The sequence below is a fragment of the Neopelma chrysocephalum genome, unplaced genomic scaffold (genome assembly GCF_003984885.1).
Source record: "Neopelma chrysocephalum unplaced genomic scaffold, ASM398488v2 Primary Assembly neopelma1_65, whole genome shotgun sequence".
NCBI classification, from domain to species: domain Eukaryota; kingdom Metazoa; phylum Chordata; class Aves; order Passeriformes; family Pipridae; genus Neopelma; species Neopelma chrysocephalum.
In genome coordinates this window covers 381721-400324 of record NW_020897722.1, presented here as the reverse complement: position 1 = coordinate 400324, position 18604 = coordinate 381721, and the positions used below count along the sequence as shown (strand labels likewise).

At 50.7% G+C, this 18604-nt stretch overlaps 1 protein-coding gene across 4 annotated transcripts; it reads right to left on the bottom strand.

The window, feature by feature from the left end:
• Positions 1 to 650: 650 nt before the first annotated feature.
• On the bottom strand, positions 651 to 18590 carry ANKS3 (ankyrin repeat and sterile alpha motif domain containing 3). 4 transcript variants are annotated; one of them, XM_027683528.1, is made up of 18 exons: positions 18472 to 18590; positions 14396 to 14493; positions 14078 to 14250; positions 13502 to 13700; positions 13183 to 13304; positions 12426 to 12507; positions 11642 to 11777; positions 11173 to 11331; positions 9987 to 10112; positions 9413 to 9528; positions 8934 to 9101; positions 8294 to 8418; positions 7525 to 7666; positions 6517 to 6689; positions 5255 to 5352; positions 4184 to 4267; positions 3614 to 3708; positions 651 to 3384 (listed from the first exon to the last, which is right to left on the bottom strand). In XM_027683528.1, exons 1-17 carry the CDS (start codon positions 18518 to 18520, stop codon positions 3626 to 3628), a joined length of 2133 nt encoding a protein of 710 aa, XP_027539329.1. In that variant the 5' UTR covers positions 18521 to 18590; the 3' UTR covers positions 651 to 3384; positions 3614 to 3625. The 4 variants fall into 4 exon arrangements, with proteins under 4 accessions (XP_027539329.1, XP_027539331.1, XP_027539332.1 ...); XM_027683530.1 differs by lacking the exon at positions 18472 to 18590 and adding an exon at positions 18405 to 18426; XM_027683531.1 differs by lacking the exon at positions 18472 to 18590 and adding an exon at positions 18015 to 18190.
• Between the last annotated feature and the right edge of the window lie 14 nt (positions 18591 to 18604).

The following is an 18604-nucleotide window of genomic DNA, read 5'->3' as shown; positions in this document are numbered from 1 at the left end:
CCTTCCACCCCCTGCCATGGGCACGGACACCTTCCACTAGCCCAGGTTGCTCCAAGCCCTGTCCAACCTGGCCTTGGACACTTGCAGGGATGGGGCAGCCACAGCTTCTCTGGGCAACCTGTGCCAGGGCCTCCCCACCCTCACAGCCAGGAATTCCTTCCCAATATCCCATCTAACCCTGCCCTGTGTCAGTGGGAAGCCATTGCCCCTTGTCCTGTCCCTCCATCCCTTGTCCCCAGTCCCTCTCCAGCTTTCCTGGAGCCCCTTTAGGCCCTGGAAGGGGCTCTCAGGTCTCCCTGGAGCCTTCTCTTCTCCAGGGGAACCTCCCCAGCTCTCCCAGCCTGGCTCCAGAGCAGAGGGGCTCCAGGTCTCAGAGCATTTCCATGGCCTCCTCTGGACTCGCTCCAGCAGCTCCACAGGTGCTGATTTGCTGCTCTTTGGTGGGTGCTGCAAGGATGGCACCTCTGAGAGGAGCCAGGGCAGGGCTGGGAAGCCAGGGATGAGGCATTCCCAGTCCCCTGGGCCTGCAACCACCTGGGAGAGGAAGCTGGAAAGCAGTGTATGTATTACCCACTGCCCCAAATAAATCAGGGAACTAATTCATGATTCCACAGTCTGGCTCCCTCCAGAGAAACCCACACACCACAAACAGGTTCTCACTTTTTATTCTTTTATCCCAAGTTAGCAATTACTACTTTCCTCAGACAGCTTGCCTTAGGGTAGCACCAGGCTCCCTGCTGCCTGCACAGCCACCCTGGCAGCCAGGAATGCTGGTTAACATCCTCTTTAAGGAATTGCCTCCTTGGGGAAACACTGTTGTAGAAAATTCCCACCCCAGCGTCCCCTTGTCTGCTTTCACACCCCTTGAAGCCTTTACACCTGGGCTCCTGCAGCACCTTTTCTGGGGCCTCTCCTTTTCCTTCACTCACACGCTGCCCCATCTTTCCCCTTTTCCCAGGCTCCCAAGCACTACAATCTATTGGATGTACCATCTTAACCCCTCCAACCCCATGTTTTCCACTCTAAGAGTGAGCAAAGCCAGACCTAAATCTATGTAGTCTCCTTCCAGCCGTGTCCTGCAAAGCCCACCCAGTTCTAAGGCACTGCTGAGCCAGAGCTTCCCTTGCTCTCCAGGTGCTCCCAGGCCCTTTCCCTGAGTTTTTTTTGAGGTGGTTTTGCCTTAAATTCAAGGGACACTGCATTGATAACCCTGTATGGTGCAGCTAGAGGCACTGCCAAGGCTAGGGAAGCCTTGGCACTCCCCACCATTCCTCCACTGACAGGGAATGAGAGACAAAGCACAGAATACTCTTCTCAGCACAACCTCCAGAAATTCTGAGGAATTTCCAGGGATGCTGCCTTAGGAGAATTAGCTCCACCTCATCAAAATTCTTCAGGATGAAGCTCCTGCAGCCTTGTCCTGCAGCTGGCACTGGGTGCCATGTGCACCATGGCATTTGCTAAAAATGACAAAATAGTGTGTTGTGGTGAGTTTAAGAGTTAAACACGAGCAGAAAGCAGCACCCCCAGCACACAGGAGCTGCCAGTGGTGCAGGGGCACAGCAGAGAGGGTCACACCTGCCTGGTTTGGGACAGTGGGTGCCCCAAGGCTGTCCCAGGAGGCACAGACCCCCCAGTCAGAGCAGATGTCCCTGTTACATAGGCAGACCAGCTCTCAACCCTGCCTAAGGGGACTCCTCGGGCAGCTCATCAGAAGGGGTGACCAGCTCAAAGGATGGAGCCAGAATGGATTTTTGTATTTTGGCATTATTTTTGGACCAAGGTCCAAAAATCAGAGGAACACAGTTTCATCCTCTTCCCCAAGAGACTTTTCTCAACTCATCAAGGCCATCACTCACAGACCTCAGGTTTTCATTGTTGTTTTTCTCCCCCCTCACAAGACTTGGTAATAAATGGGAACACAGAGTTGCTGGAAACCATTTTACACCAAGGTCCCTGTCACCAGAGCCCCTGTGGCCACTCAGCTCCCAGAGGAGGGACCTCTTCCTGCACTGCCTGTCCTTTGAAAATGCCCACACAGGAATGCCCTGGCAGAACTATTTCAATGAAAGGCAGGCAGTGGTGAGGACCAAAGCTTTGCACCACAGCTCCATCTGGGATGTGGTTTCTTGTGCCCATCTCCCATGGGGGACAGAGCCATCCCTCAGTTCCTGCTCTGCTGCCCTGGCATTCTGCTGCTTGCCACAGGCATGGGAAGCTCAACAGTCCTGAGCTCTTCCTTCTCTCTCATGTACTTCCAGGGGAACATCTGCCTTGCAGCCACTGCCAACACTGGGATCTTGGCATGGACAAAGCAGACCAACAGTCTCTGCTGCAAAGCAGCTACAAAGCATTTACCACAAAACCAGGCTTTTGGGGAGGGAATAACCAGGACTGGGTTAATTTTTAGAGTGGCCAGGAGGGGCATGACCAGGACCAGGAAGTTATTCTGTACTACCTCCTGCCACACAGAGGGGCTGGGGGAAAGGGGTGACTTTTAGTCAGGGGGGTAAGAATTGTTCGCCTCTCTTGTACCCTCTGTTGTTAATATTGTTGCTGTTACTATTTGTTTTCTTATTTCATTGTTGTTCCCAGTAAATTGTTCTTATCTAAACTCTTGATCTTTACCCTTTGTGCCTCCAATTCTCTTCTCCATCCCATCACAGGAGGAGGGAATGAGCGTGGTTGGGAGTGTTTCAGGGGGAGCAGTAAATTGGGGAATTCCATTCCTAAACTACAACATGTGATCACAAACAACCCCTGAGGAGGGCAAGAATCTGAAGAGAACCAGGGTGGGCTGGCTGAAGGAAGAGGTTTTGAAGCCCAGATCTGGGATGGCAGTAGGGCAGACATTCCAACTAGGAACAGAGCTTCACTGCAGCTCAAAGAGCCAAACTTTACAAACTTCAACCCTCTACAACAGCCTGTCTTCCTTATGGCCTCAGATACGTCCTCTGTGCCAATCCACATGGCACAGGAGGAGCCAAGGACACATTTCAGAGTTGGTGGGGAGGTTGGGATGCAGAAAAGGATAATTAATTGATTGCTATGTGTAACTGCCAACTTTCTAACACCACACAGACCTGAACAACAAGGGCTGCAGGAATCTTAAGGCAGGTAAAATTTCTCGAGCTCAGAGCTTCTCCTCCTAACCTAAACCTTCCAGCGTGACCAGGGAACCTGGGAACCCAGGCAGCACTCAGGCCCAGAATGCTGCTGGCTGTCGTCTTCTGCTGTCCCTTGTCCTCCCACGTGTGTTCTCTGGCCGAGCCCTCCTGCCAGGCCCCCCGGCCGTGGTGGTGCCCGGCAGAGCCGCGGCGCTGCCAGCGCGGCTCCCGCGCTCCTTCAGCTTCCGGGTGGAACAGTCACCCGACGTCAGAGTTCCTGCAGCCACCGGGAAAAAGAGGACAGTCACCCCTTGGTGGGACAGAGAGATGAGGGGACTAAGGGTTTTCCAAAGGGAAAACCAACCAGAGGGCACGTAAGGACTAGTTGGAGCCCAGCCCTGGTGCGTGTGCTGTGAGTGAGCACTGGTTGGGACTGGCAGTGAGGGGTGATGTCCCTCAGTGCCACAGCCTGTCCCTGTGGATGGATGGCAGTGATTCCCACTCACCCTCCTGCTGTGTTATGGCTCTAGCCAGCTCGGCTCGCTCTGCCCCGGGGCTTGGAGCCTTTGGAGGTTTTGAGTCACAGTCTGCAGAGCTTTTCCTGAGGACAAACCAAAGGGAAAAATCAGCGTTAGGAACAGGGCAGGGAACAGGGCAAAACAGGCTGCACTCAGCCACTGCTGTGCTGTCTTCCTGCTGCCTGCTCCCCTGCAGCTTCCAGCATCCCAAAAACAGGGTGTATCTGTCTGTGGCTGGGACAAGTTCCTGTTATCAGGAGAACAGAACACAGACTTTGGGAACCACTTCCCAAGCAGCTCTGACCACTGAGCAGGAGATGCAGGAGCCATCTCTCAGCCTGGGCCTCTCAGCAGAGGATGAGGCAGAGCCCAAGATCTGCAGTGAGAAGAAGCACAAGAAAATGCCTGCACCAACTTCAGAGCCTGGAGCCTTCCCTGAATGAGGATGGACTGTTGGGTCCCTCTCAATTACCATTCCAAGCCATCAGAAACCCATCCAGCCAGGCCTTCCCTTGGCACAACAGTCCCTTCACCTGCCCAGAGTCCTTCCCTCCTTACCCATCTCTTCCACACATTCCTCCAGCACAGCTGACAGCTCAGGCAAGCTCAGGGACTTCAGGGAAGGTGGCCAGCCTTCCAGCACTGCAAGGACAGAAGCCACACAGTTAATCCACCTGCATGCTCTCTGTGACAGAGCAGAGACAAAGGGCTGGTGTTGCTGGGAAGCATCCACACCCAAAGTGGCTCCAGTTTGGAATTTTAAGTCACATGGGAAGAATGCTGGAACTGCCCGTGCCAACCTGAGGGGGTTTTCTGACAATTCTATCACTTTGGAACTCATGTTTTTATACTGTTTGGGTCATATTTAAAAATCTCAGCGATTAAGTGTAGTGGACAGAATTCAACAGGATCTCTGTCTCACTTTTAAAACAGGAAGCAAAGAGCAGAAAGAAGTGTGTCACAGGCAGGAGGATCACAGAATCACAGACTGGTTTGGATTGGAAGGGACCTTAAACACCATCTCCCTTATGGGACCTTAAAGACTCCACCCCCCTGCCATGAGCAGAGACACCTTCCACTAGACGAGGTTGCTCCAATCCCATCCAACCTGGCCTTGAACATTGTCAGGGATGATTTGCTAACTCCTTGCAATAAGGAGCTGCTGGCCAGGCCTACCCACAGGTGTTTGCCCCACAAACTGAACGGGACAATCCCCCAAACTGGGATAGGGAACCAACCACAGTTTCTGATTGAGCCCCTGCTCCAGTGCACAGTGCAGTGACACACCCAAGGTGCAGTCAGAGGCCCAAGAAGCAGGGCTGTCACTGAACACCTGTCTTACACCTCTGCATTTCTATCTACAAGCACTTGCCAGACCCCTAAACTTCCCATTTGCTGAGAAGCAAAAGTTGCTGTGAATCTCTGCCGCAGTTGAACTCCCAACACCCCGAGTGCTTTAAACGTTTCCCACGAGCACGTTTTACATTCAGTGCAAGGGTTTGGCTGCTCATCCATTTCCAACTCTCTGACTTCATCCTTTCATCAAGGAAAGACAAGCATGGGGCTGGCTCTGGGGCCTCCTGTTCCCCCCTCCTTGCAGCCATCTCTGTAGTTTGGGGTGTTCCTCACCTGGGCGCTCCCCGGGCCGCCGACTCTCTCCGGTGTCCGGTGCTGCGCTGCCCACCCGCTCCGGGGTGAGGCGGGAGGACAGCTCTGCCTGACAGCTCCTGCCAAACAACACACAGCCCATCAGCAGGGCACAGGGACTCTCCTGGCCACAACGGTCTGTGTGCTCCTACAGCCTGCATGGGGTGCCCAGGGACAGCCTCTAAGGCCCTGGGTTACAAACTGCTCCTTGCTCCTTCCTGGGAAGAGGAAGATGTGCCCCAGCCAAAGCTTGGGGTGATCATCACTGTGCCCCATCTCCATCCACAGCAATCTCTGCCTCATTCATAGAGGAGTTGAGGGGGGACAAGAGAAGGAGGGGCTGGGGTGAGCAGGAGGAAGCCCAAGCCAGGGGCTGTGCCTGGTTGGTGTGAGAATCAAGACTGATCCAAGGTTTTTAATGGGCGAAGGAAGTGACCTTTGGACAGGCATCAGAAAGGCACAAAAGTTCTCTGGCTGTCATCACCATCCCATCAATTCAAGCAGTGCATCCTCAGAGCACAGCAAAGCCTTTCTACCAGGCAGCCTCAGCTCCTCAGTCAGGGAAAAAGCCAAGCTCTGCCTCTTGCAGCTGGGAATATTGCTCTACTGTCCTTCTGGATCCAACCCCAGCTCAGTGAGCGTGCCCTACTCCCTGCTGGGCTGGAGTTCATAAGCAGCAGGATTAATGCCACTTCCAAGGATGTGCCTGTTCTACCAGTGGACAGAACAGGGCCTGTGACAGGAGTCCAACTGGGGTTGAGAGAAAAGCACCACAAAGTCAATAAAAAGGTGTGTCAGGAGGTGGGGGTGAATGGACAGGGCAGGATTTTCTGCTGGGTGTCAGACTTGCAAGGAAAGTGTTCCTCACTAGCCAGGGCAGGACACTGTGAGTTCTCTGAAAGGGTTTGGAAGTTAACTCCTTTCTGCATTCACCTGATCATCAAGGTATACCCTGGGTAAGCACAAAGCCCTCAGCCTTTTGGTTCCTTCTAGTTGAAACAGGAGCACCCAGCACCCCCAAAAAGTCAGGCCACTTACAGCTTGTACATCTGACTAGGCCATCACATCTGCTCCCATGGCTGTGGCTTTCCACTAGGGAAAGGCAGGCAGGATCCAAAATGGGTTCAGGTTCCGCTCCAGGTGAGTTCTCCTGTCTTACCCTAAACATCACCTGTAAGACTGCCAATATGACCCCAAACCCCATTTCCCAGCAGCCTCAGTGTCATTTCCTGGGAATCACTTACTTGATCTGATCCAGCAGGACTCCAGCATCCTTGGTCATGGCCTGAGCCTCTCTGAGCTGGCACTGGATGGCATTCCAGGTCTCATCCCGCTCCATCAAGCAGCTCTCAGCCACTGCACGCAGCTTCTGCTCCTGGCACACCTGGCCCTTCATCACCTCCACCTCTTCACATCTCTGCAGCAGAGCAGAACAGGGGATCAGGCTGGGATTACTGCACATCACTCTCATTCCTGCTACTCTGGCATGGCTCTGAAGTCACTTGAATGGCTTAGGCAACCAGACGGTTCTTTTCCAGTGGGAAAGGAAGCTGGATAAGGCTTGTACACTGAGTACAGGTTCTCTCCACACCAAGCCCAGCCCCAAAATTACAATTCTGCCTTCCTCTTCATTTACAAACACATTCATTAGGGCAAATTTCCCAAACCAACACAAGTCTGTTCACTGATGGCTGCACAACTTCACCATAAAAATGGCATTGCTCGAAATGAGTAGGGATTCATTTCCTGCCCCTGGCTCCTATAGTTCTCAGCTGGATGGGAAACAGACACAGAGGCTTCACAAGCATAGAGCACAGAGGATAAGGAGGACCCGAGGAAATAGCCTGAAGTTATGTCAGGGGAGGTTTTGGTTGGATACTAGAAAAAGGTTCTTCCCCCAAGGGTGGAGGGGCACTGAACAGGCTCCCCAGGGCAGTGGTCACGGCCCCAAGGCTGCCAGAGTTCAAGAAGCATTTGGACAATGCTCTCAGGGACATGGTAGGATTGTTGGGGTGTCCTGTGCAGGAGCAGGAGCTGGACTCAATGATCCTGATGGGTCCCTTCCAACTCAGCATATTCCATGAGCTGACAAGCTGTACCTGTGCTGTTATTGGACCAACCCGACACCGAGTGTGTCCGCTAAAAGTTATGGCCTGGGATAAGGGAAAAGACATTAGAGGCACAACACAAAAACACACCACTGATCACTTTTTGCAGCATGTGAGGCCCTGATGAGCTCCCCTCAGGCTCACCTTGTGCAGCTGAATGGCCAGTTCCTGCATCTCGGCCTCCAGCCGATCCGCGTAGGCCAGTTCCAGGGCATCGCTGGGCGGCCGAGCGCTGCTGTGCCAGCGGGCGATGGCAGAGGTCATCTTCCTCTTGGGCCCAAACAGCCTGGGGGGACAGGGCAAACCCCCAGGGATCAAGCACTGCACCATCTGTCTCTAGGCCAAAGGGGAGACTGAGGGGAGACCTCACTGCAGTCACAACTTCCTTGTGAGGGGAAGAGGAGGGGTAGGCACTGATCTCTTCTCTGTGGGGACCAGTGACAGGACTTGAGGGAATGGCCTGAAGTTGTGTCAGGGGAGGTTTAGGTTGGATATTAGAATGAGGTTCTTCACCCAGGTGGTGGTTGGTCACTGGAAGTTTAGGTTGGATATTAGAATGAGGTTCTTCACCCAGACAGTGGTTGGCACTGGAACCAGCTCCCCAGGGCAGTGGTCACAGCACCACGGCTGAGTTCAAGAAGTGTTTGGATGATACTCTCAGGCACATGTGTGACTCTTGGGGATGGTCCTCTGCTGGGCTAAGGGTTGGACTGAATGATGCTTGCGGGTCCCTTCCAACTTGGCATATTCTGTGATTCTGTGAATAGCAGGAGTGTGCTACAGCCAAGAACTAGGGGGTATCAAAATTGTGTGGAGGCAGCCAGAAGAGAGCAGCACTCACTAGCTAAACTTTCCTGACCGGGTTGTGCATGGTTTGCAAAGGTAAGATGAGAACACCATGACAGACACTCACGTGATGCCTATTTCCTTCAGATCACTCTCTGTGAGGGTCAGGAAGATCCGCAGGTCAACGTCTTGCTCCTCAAACACTTGCAGATACTTCAGGCACCCAATCTGCTCAAGGAATGTTGCCAGGTCCTGTAGCCCATCCAAACCAAACTTATTTATACCCTCGCAAACAAAAAGTATTACCATTTCTCTTAATCCTAAGTATCTGCTTCCTCATGCTGCTGTAACACCTTCCTGGGTTCCAGTAGCAAACATAGCTTCCCCTGGTTCCCTGCCCTTTTCCACAGTCACACAGCAGGGCAGGATTGGACTCTCTGCTGCAGCCATGGCCTCTTCTAGCAAGTGCAGAGAAAAACGACACACCAACATCTACCCCAGCCCACACCACTGCTAGGTTTGGTAGCACACCCACAGGCCTGAAAGGTATAGAAAACCCCTCCAAGCAAAAGCAACACCTAAGTAAACAGTTATCTGTACAAGAAATTGCTGTTTCACAAGCATTTAAGTTTGGGCAGAGGTTTGGAATCAAAGGTGTTTTGGTGACAACTTCCCTTTTATCCAAGAGAGCAGCTTAGGCAACGTTGGAAAAGCCTCCCAGGCCTGTCACAGTGACACAGGCTGTATGACTGACTGTCTGCACTTACCTGGGGCCCTGTGTAGGCAGGGGGCTCAGGAAGGACCACGTGCTGAGCAGAGCCCCCAGCCTTCCCTGAGCAGTGGCTCCACTGGCTGTCACTGTTGCTATAGCGGTTCTTGACCTTAAAGCTCTTGGCTTGTTTCCGACTTGGGGGACTGTTTGCATGGTCAGAGTCCTGGAAAGGAGAGAAAACACCCACAAAACGTAAAGGCCAAGGATAAGTGCGCAAAGATGTCAGGATCACTAGTACAGACTCCTTCAAGGTCTAAGGGCACTTCTGTACATCAGTCCCAGAGCTGCCTTGAACCATGTGAGCTGTGAGTTTAAACCATGGAATAACCTCCAACCTCTTCCCCTTCCTTGCTTTTCTTGTCCCTGTAGTAGTACCTTTCCTCACCTCCCACAGAAGTAGAGTCACAGCAGGCTGTGTAAGGGTGACAGCACTGGCCAAGCTGAAGGCAGAGAAAGGATAATTGAAGACCCCACCTCATTGCTTTCCAAGGAGCCTTCGCTGCTGACTCCCAGGGCTCTGGTCAGGCATTCGCTGCTGCTGCTGCTGCTTCTGATGGTTCCCAAGTTGTTGTTGGAGAAAACATTATCCTCTGTAAAGGAACAGGGAAAAATGTTTAAGGTCAGCTTCAACCTCTTACATTCTGTTTTTGCTACACAGTTGCCAGCAGAACCTCTTAGAGGTGTAAAGGACGGAGAAATCCAGAGCAAGGCTTCACATGCAGCACTCATCACACGGGACAACCCTGAGACAGAAACATCACATCTGATCCCAGATGTTAAATCTTTCCCCAAGTCTGTTTAGTACCACAGACACCACTGGACACAGCCTTGCTCCATCTCCTTCACACCCTCCTTCAGATTATTTGTACAAATCAATGAGATCCCCACACTGAGCTTTGTCTTCTGTAGCTAAACCGTCCCAGCTTTCCCAGCCTTCCCTCAGGAGAGATACTGCAATTTCAACATCTTAGTGGGAAAGGAACATGCAAGCCAAGGGCTGGACTCACATCCACTGCAAGCTGGACCATTTTCTCAGGCAGTGACCTACCCCTGCTGCTGCTGCTCTCCACATCCTGCTCATTGATGGGAGAGGTGACGTCCCGGTTCCGGATGTCACCTCCCTCACAGCTGCCATCGTCACTGAAGGTGACGTAGCCCTGAGGAGGCACCTGCTCTGTGTGCAAGAGGAAGGGAGACACACTAAGATTAGGATACAAGTTAGCAGGGAGGTTCCAGCAGAAAATACAACCACTCAGGGATTTCAAGATAAGAGACAGATTTCTCAACTGGCAGGTTTCATTCTGAAAGGCACAGAGAAAACCTGAGAAATGCAGATGCTCCCTCACACAACCCCATAACAGCTGTACTTCCATAGTTGCATTGAAAAGAAGTCAGAGGAAACAGCCTCATAACAGACATGCACCTTAAATAGCAGCTTTCAGCATTTCCTCTCCTCTTCACACCCAAATTATCAAAGGGCAAAACCATCTGCTCAAGAGAGCAAGGTGACAACTGTGTCCCATCCCCAGCCCAGCACACCCTGCAAAACCAACCCCTTTGCAACTGTGCTAAAACACCAGGAGCATCCCACTGCCATTGAAGAAGCTCACAGTATCATTTTGATACAGACAGTGCCTGTGGGATAATACATATCTGTTTTTGAGAGAAGGAACTGATCTTTGAACATCCTTTTGAAGTCTATATCCTTCGTTATTTCAACCAGGTAATCAACCTGACAAATACCTGTGGCACAGGAATACAAACTTTACACCACTGCATCCAGGGATTGAAGCCTGGTTGTCTCTTGGCCTGTTGCAAAGGTTTTGTAATCTCATTTTTAGCAGTATTTCAAGCATTAGGGAAGGCAAAAGACTGACAGGTCCAGGAACAGCAAGTTCACTTTCATGATCAGTGATTTCCTGGCCTGTGTGACCACTTCCTCTGTCATCAGCTTGAGAAGGACTCCAACTTTTGAGCCTGCCTCAAAAAGGGAAGCTGGGAGGGGAGCAGTCATTGAGGTAGGAACAGGGAAGTGTCCCACTCATCAATCTCCAGCCTTGACAAAAGAATTCAAGGGGTTTTCTTTCTAAACCAGAGATTGGATAGCCTTGTATGATGGTGTTTACTGCCTCTGTTCTGTACAAAACACACACGAATCCCAAATGAAGAGAAAAAGAATTGCTGGCCCAGAAAGACCTCAGAGGACTCTCAGTCAGGCTCCTAACTCTTCTCACCATAGCAAGGCAGCTTCTTGCACCCCATCCCAACTGCTGTGATCTTTGCCAAAGCCTGGGGCCCGTCGTGGATGCTGGGACCCTTCATCCTACGAGCAGGTCTCTGTCTCTGGGGAGTAGAACATGATTCATCTGAGGAACTCAGCTCTTCATATTTTCCTGTAGTTCAAACACATGTTGTTAGCAGCACAGTAAGTAATTTACCTACTTAATTTGCTACTGGTCCTAAAAATGCAGTGGAAAGGAAAAGGAAAATGTTAAAGAGGGAGGGCGAAGCAACTCAACTAGGTCAGAAAAGGGATAGCAGACAAAAATTGTTGGATTCATGACTCTTCCATCCTCAGAAATGCTGGAATTCCCAGGATAGACCAACTAGCACTACCCCTTACACACAGTAATATGCTTTCAAAACATTGAACACCTCACTTCAGGTTCCATCTTAAAATGAACAAGGTAAAACATCTGTTACCTGGACCCCTGCAGAAGACCTTGGGCACTGGGGCTGCATGCAAATCTATCAGTCCCACAATCTTTGGGTGTCCATACTTCATGGCCAGTGTCCGTGCTGTGGCTCCAGTGTTATCTCTGACATCTGCCTTCACTCCCTGTAGAAAAAATACCTGTTTAAATGCACATAGCAGAAGGCACTATATAAAAAACCCCCAAGGACTGTCTTGGCTCCTCCATCAGAAATACAGGTTCACCTTTGACAGACAGTTCAAGCTCCACTAATACACTGATGCCTTTCTATTTATCCACAGTGTTCCCAATCCCTGAATGCCAAATAGCCCAGGAATATCGACTTTGTGCATGGGGAACTTGTTTATCTGAGAAGTGTTTTGTATTGCTGCCTCCTTCTGGTGGGAAGCTGGACAACTTAAATGGGATATTAAAACCAAATTGTTTAAGAGGCATGCATGCTTTTGCAGGCAGAAGATGCCCACTAGCCTGAGCATGCAAGCCTGTAAACACAGTAGAAAAATTACAGCTTTAGTTGTTTCCTAATTCAGTCATTATTCAATTAAATCTACAATCAGGCCTCACTCCTGTTCCTGCAAGGCCAGTGTAAAATCACAGTACTAGTCTGCAGAAAACACACGCTTTGAAAGCAATCCTGGAAGTCTGAGACTTCTGACTGTCATCAAGGATCAAACATAACACTGCAAAAAAGGCTGGTGTCAAACTTGTGGTTCTTCCTCTGAGGGCTGGAGACACAGACTTTCAGCTTTACAGAGAACTGTCACGACACTTACATGATTGAGAAGGTACTGAACAATTATCTCATGGCCAGAAGCAGCTGCTTCCATCAGAGGTGTATATCCATACACTGGCTCCCTAGAGAGAGAACAAACACATGGACTGGGATAATCACAGCTGGACTGTGCTGTAGTTATTGCCATACCCTAACAGAACACCCCCAACCCTCAACCTTTGCTGATCATAAACTGTCAAATTCTGGCTGTTCTACTGCACTCTGGTCTATCCCAGAAAAACTCCCCGTGGAGATTCAGTGTTACTTGACTGGCTGCACAGCAACAGATGACTCTTCCAGTTCCAGAGGCAAAAGCAGTTTTGCAGGAGCTAATAAAGCAAGAACGTCTTGTTGACCTCAAGCAATTCCATGTGCATAAATGTACAGCAGTTCCCAAGGCACAGGAGTGCACTGCACACTTCAAAAATCAAACTGCGCTCTGAGGATATAAAAAATTCAACAGGAAGACTTGCAAAGAGCACTTGTGTTCAGAAGGTGTCGCACCTTTTCCTTTCAGAGTTCAGCTCACAATTAAACAAGCAGTAAATATAATTTCTCTTGATCTTAGTAATAAATAAACAGTGACAACATGGGCAGACCACCATTCAGTGTACAGTTTGTCCTTGTATCAGTTGTGCCACACGTCCTAAGGTACAGGTGTCTGTGTTGGAGTATGTGCCAACTGTTGCTTTCATATGTGAATGAGAAATGCATGCTCTGAATGAGAAATGACAATAAAATGACAGATTCCTCCTTACTTGCAGTTGGCATTTGCCCCATTCTCCAGTAAGAACTTGACCATCTGCTGGTGCCCAGCGCTGGTGCAGTGGAACAAGGCAGTCCAGCCATGAATGTCCTTCATCTCCAGCTCTGCACCTTGCTTCAAGAGAAGAGACAATGTCCTTTACTGCACCCCCTCTGCTCGGGCTTTTACTGCCCCTCTGTGCTGGGATACCAAGAGTTTAAATCCCTGCACAAAGCGGAACTCACAACACAACATTGCAGCTTGAGGACGATCCTGCCCTGAGCATTTAAACCACGTGCTGTGGCTTTACCTATTTACCATGGGATACACACCTGTAGAAGGAAGTAAGCAACACTCTCATTCCCACAGCTGGAGGCCAGCATGAGTGGGGTCTGGCCCTCTGGGGTCGGGATGTTCACGTTCACTCCTGCTTCCAGCAGCAGGTGCACGATGTTGTCATGGCCGATGTAGGAGGCATACATCAGTGGAGTCCAGCCCCCACGGTTCCTCTGGTTTAAATCCAGGTCTCCACTAAATAACAGAGGAAAGAAATCAGCTCCTCTTGGTACCATCATTGCACTGAAAAAAATTCTAGCGCTGAAGCCTGCATGGAATTCCTTCCAGCTCTAGCACAACTTCCACCAAACCGCAGAATCATGGAGCAGTTTGGGTTGGAAGGGACCTTAAAGACTATCTTGTTCCACCCCCCTGCCATAGGCAGGGACACCTTCTGCTAAATCACTAAGGAAGTCATTTTTATCAGCAGACTTGCCCCTGAAACTCTGTGCCCCAGAAGCCTTTGGGAGTTCCAGGGACGTGTCCCTGCTGCACTGACCAGTGCGGCAGCCAGTGAGAACCACCCCTGGCAGAGGTAACCCCAGAGCTGTGCCCACCCCAGCCCCTCTCACCGCTGAATACACTCCTGCACCACTTCATACTGCCCAACGGAGGAGGCCGTGTGCAAGTCCAGAGGGACATCCAGCTCTTCCCGACAGATCATCCCGACCCCGTGCCACATGGAGAGGCTGCGGCTCAGCAGCTCTGACTCGCTGGCTTCGTCACTCAGCTCCGACATCCCGCCCTCAGGAACCAAAGCAAAGCACAACATTTAGCTCCTGACCCCCATTTTCCATAGACCAAGGCATCACCCACTGGAGCTACAGCTCCAAGGTGCCACAGGTTGGAAGGTGAGGTCAGCTCAGAGCTGCGGGGTTTCAAATTCCTACCTCTACTCTGATCCACTCCTCAGCCCGAGGCAAGAACAGCTGCTGAGATTTTCCTGAAAGTTCTCTCTTGCTGCAGGGGACTCTGGGATTCAAATACACTGGAAAAATAAAAGGCAATAATGCTAAACTCCACATCTTTCAAATCCTATATTAAGATTTCAGAAGCACTGGCTTTATTTCCTTCCCTTCTAATCCGAACATGCCTAAGGCAGCTTTGGATACCCTCATCAAGAGAAGACTAAACACCTAAAGATGCTTAGTGTTATACAAAAGGATGTAACTCTTGCTCTGCATGTTTTATAATGCAAAGAGAGAATTAAGAATGCATGTGTCAGACACTCCTGGGTTTTCTCCAACTGTCTTATATTACAGGATGGCCCTGCTTAAATTAAGACACAGTCACTAATAATGACAACTGCCCACTGCTCCCAAAAGTGGTTCATGTCACCTAAACAGGGTTCACACTTCACTGTCATCAGGTTGTAAGGAGAATGTTTCTACCATTTATTGTTTCAGCTCTTCAGAGGCAGCCCAGCCCTATCTCTGTGAATCCTGGAAACTGCTGAAACACTTGGAGCAGCAGCACCTGCCCATTCATTGTGGGAGCATGCCCACCATTCTGCAGACATAACTTAATTACACAGGTTCTCTAGTTCCAGCACTACCTGGAAGGTTTATTTCCAGCCTTAGGGAGCAATCACAGATTAATCACTATAACCACTATAACCACTCACAGGAGTGCTCTTGTTTGGCACTTCATAAAGAGCTGTTCAACACAGCTGCATCCATCAGCTGAGGGCCTCAGCTGCAGCTCCAGGCACAGAATCTTGGAATGATTCAGGTTGGAAATCATCTCATCCAACCTCCCTGCTCAAGCAGGGTCCCCCTGAGCACTCAGGGCTGTGTCCAGTGGGTTTTGAATATTTGCAGGGAAGGAGATTCCACAATCTCCCTGGGCAGCTTGTTCCAGTCAATCCCATGGGAAGTGCTTTCCCCTCCCTGTAGTGTCATTGCCCACCATGCAGCATTTCTGGGGTTTGCTTGGTCCCACTACATATTCTGCTGGGCAGCTAAGCCAATGTAAAGAGGTCTTTCTTCTTCCTGATAACTTCTTGACAATTTAATTCCTCAGATTGATTCACTCTGGGGGTCAGGCAAATGCCAAATCTGGCATTGGGGAGGAGTAAAAGAGAGCAGAAACAGGCTTTTCAGGAGCAGTTGCTCTTTAGATTCCCTCAGCTGTAACATTTCAAAACCATACTTATATTTTCTGATCAACTGTGAGTCTTTGTCTTGGAAACACCAAGAAACATAAGAAACCACTTTTAATTCCTACCTCTTCACTCCCCACCTGGATCCTTTCTCTCACACCTTCCTTTTCTTCCCCTCCTTCTCCTTCGGCTTGTTAAGACTACAAAAGCACCATCTATTCTACTTAATCAGCTGGTGATAAATGTCTCCTTCTTTAAGATATCTGCAAAAGCACTTATTTTACTTAATAGCAGCAGTTTGTACTACACTGGGCAACCCAGAGCTCTCAGGTAAGAACATGCAGGGCAGAGCACAAATGAAAGGCCTGAACACCTCAAAATCAAAATACAAAGAGATAGAAGTGGATTTAAGTGGCTCTTAAGGAGGAAAATAGAAATGTTTCTTACTACAACAGATGAAAGCTGCTCCTGGAAGGCAAAAAGGCATGTGAAAGGAGGTGAAATCCAGGGCGGTTTGCAGAAGCACATTCAGATGCAAGTGAAGCTCATTGTCTCTGCAGCCTCCCTTATTAATTAGATACATTAATTATAAACCACAGAGGTGTTTGTCAGAATCAGACCCACTCAGGTACAAGTTACCAACACAACCTTGGTGAGGTGATCACAGTCAACAGGGCAATACTGACAAGACAGACAGGTTATGCTGGACTTCAGAATATTCAAGGCACTCAGGCTCACTCTTACCACCTGCACTGTGCCCTGCCTCCATCTCTGCTTTTTTATTGTTTTTAAACTCTGAGATTTCACCTCACACTGAACTGGAGCATGATGTCAGCTCTGTAAGCACCTGAGGACAGTGGAGCACAATCTACAGAACAACAAAAGCGATCAGAGCCCTTAGGGCTGAAATGAAAAGACCTGGGTGAAGTGAAATCAGGGTTGTCTGGTCCGAAGAGGAGATGCCTGGAGGGGACATGTGACACCAGCCTCAAATACACAACTGGGGAAGGGAAGAGCAGCAGCCTTGAACATATTTACCAGTTGGAGTAAGCCATGACCGCTGTGAGGCTGCTGTTATTATTATACTCCATCAACACCCAGCTATTTATCAGAATCAGAACTCTACAGAGCTGAGGCTCAGAGCAGGCAGCAAACTCCACACTGCCCTAGATTAGGAGATTGCTGTTTGAGCAAAACAGAAGGCAGAAAAAAAACTCTAAACAAAAACTTAGTACTTAATGCACCTTTTTGGAGGATAAGCCTAAGAAACATGAGACAGTAGATGGAAAGTGATGTAAGAGCCACACTAAAATAAATGAGAGGTGATTTGAGAAGCAACTGAGGCAACCACTCCCCAACACAGAACAAATCCAACTCTGCTCAGCAATCACCCCTCACCAGTTCAGCTGCACTGGCTCTGCTCAATTCCCTCTCTCATATGCCCTTCCACAAGCACAGTGACACCCACATGGGTCTTTCTGTCACAAAACACAGGAGACACTCAAGACAGCACAAGTGTGGAGGTTGTTGGAGCTTCCAACTGAGCCATCAAGCTGATAACAGAGAATCATGGAATCTCATGAGCTGGAAGGGACCCACAAGGAGCATCAAATCCAACCCCTGGCTGTGCAGAGATACCCCAACGATCCCACCCTGTCCCTGAGAGTGTTGTTCAAAGGATCCTTGAACTTTGGCAGCCTTGGGGCCATGACCACTGCCCTGGGGAGCCTGGTCAGTGCCCAACCACCCTCTGGGGGAAGAACCTTTTCCTGAGATCCAACCTGACCCTGCCCTGACACAGCTCCAGCCATTCCCTGGGTGCTGTCCCTGGTCACAGGGAGCAGAGATCAGAGCTGCCCCTCCACTGCCCCTCGTGAGGAAGCTGCAGACCCCCATGAGGTCTGACCTCAGTCTCCTCTTCTCCAGCTGATCACACCAAGTGCCCTGAGCTGCTCCTCGGACCCTTCACCATCCTCACGTCCCTCCTTTGGACACTCTCCAACAGCTTTAGAACCTTCTGATATTTTGGCACCCAGAACTGCTCACAGGACTCGAGGTGAGACTACACCAGAGCAGAGCAGGAACGTGCTCCACTTCTGCTCCTTAGTTCTATCTCCCCTAAATCCAGCAACAACCTATTGGAGGGAGTTAGAAGCCTTGTTACCTCCCTGTACAGGTACAAAGAGTTGTTACCAACTCAGCCACAACAACAAGAACCAGAACATCTCATCTTTGCACTGCTGACACACATCACAGATCCAGGAACCACATCAGGTTCCAAACAGTAGTGGTGTGACAGAAAGTGTTCCTGGACACATCACACCTGGGTTCAATGCTACTGTTGAAAATACACCAAGTTCTTAATTTTTTTAAACTTGGACTCAATGATCTCAGAGATCTTTTCCAACCTCAGTAATTCTACCACGAGCCTGGCATTCTCGGGCACGTTAAAGCACACAATACAATCTTAGAAAAATGAGATAAGAGGCACAAAAGCACTTCAGCCGCAGCATTAGGAGCACATATCCCACGGCAGGGGCTGTGCCCGCCAAGGCAGCCGGACACGGCACCGCCAGGGCTCGGCGCGGGCAGTGCCGGGCTCGCTCCACGACGCGCCTGCGGAGGGCCCAGCGCGGCCGGAGCCGCCAAAGCGGCCGCCCCAGGGCCGTTACCGAACGTCTCCCGGCAAACGGTTCCCAGGCCCGTTAATCGCGCACCTCCCCCGAGGCCCTGCTGGGAACGCGGTCTCAGCCCCGCGCGCCCGGCTCAGCGAGCGGGTCGGAACCGCTGGGGCCCACCGAGACCGGAGAGCGCCCGGGGACAACCCCGAAGGGCTGCGCCCACAACACCAACCCGACCCCTCACCTGCCCCGGTGAGCGCCCCGCCGGAACTGGCCTCGCTCGCGCAAGGCATGCTGGGAGCGCCCCGCCCGCCAGCGCCGCGGACTACAACACCCGAGAGCCCCCGCGGCGCCGGGCCAATGGGAGGGGCGGGACG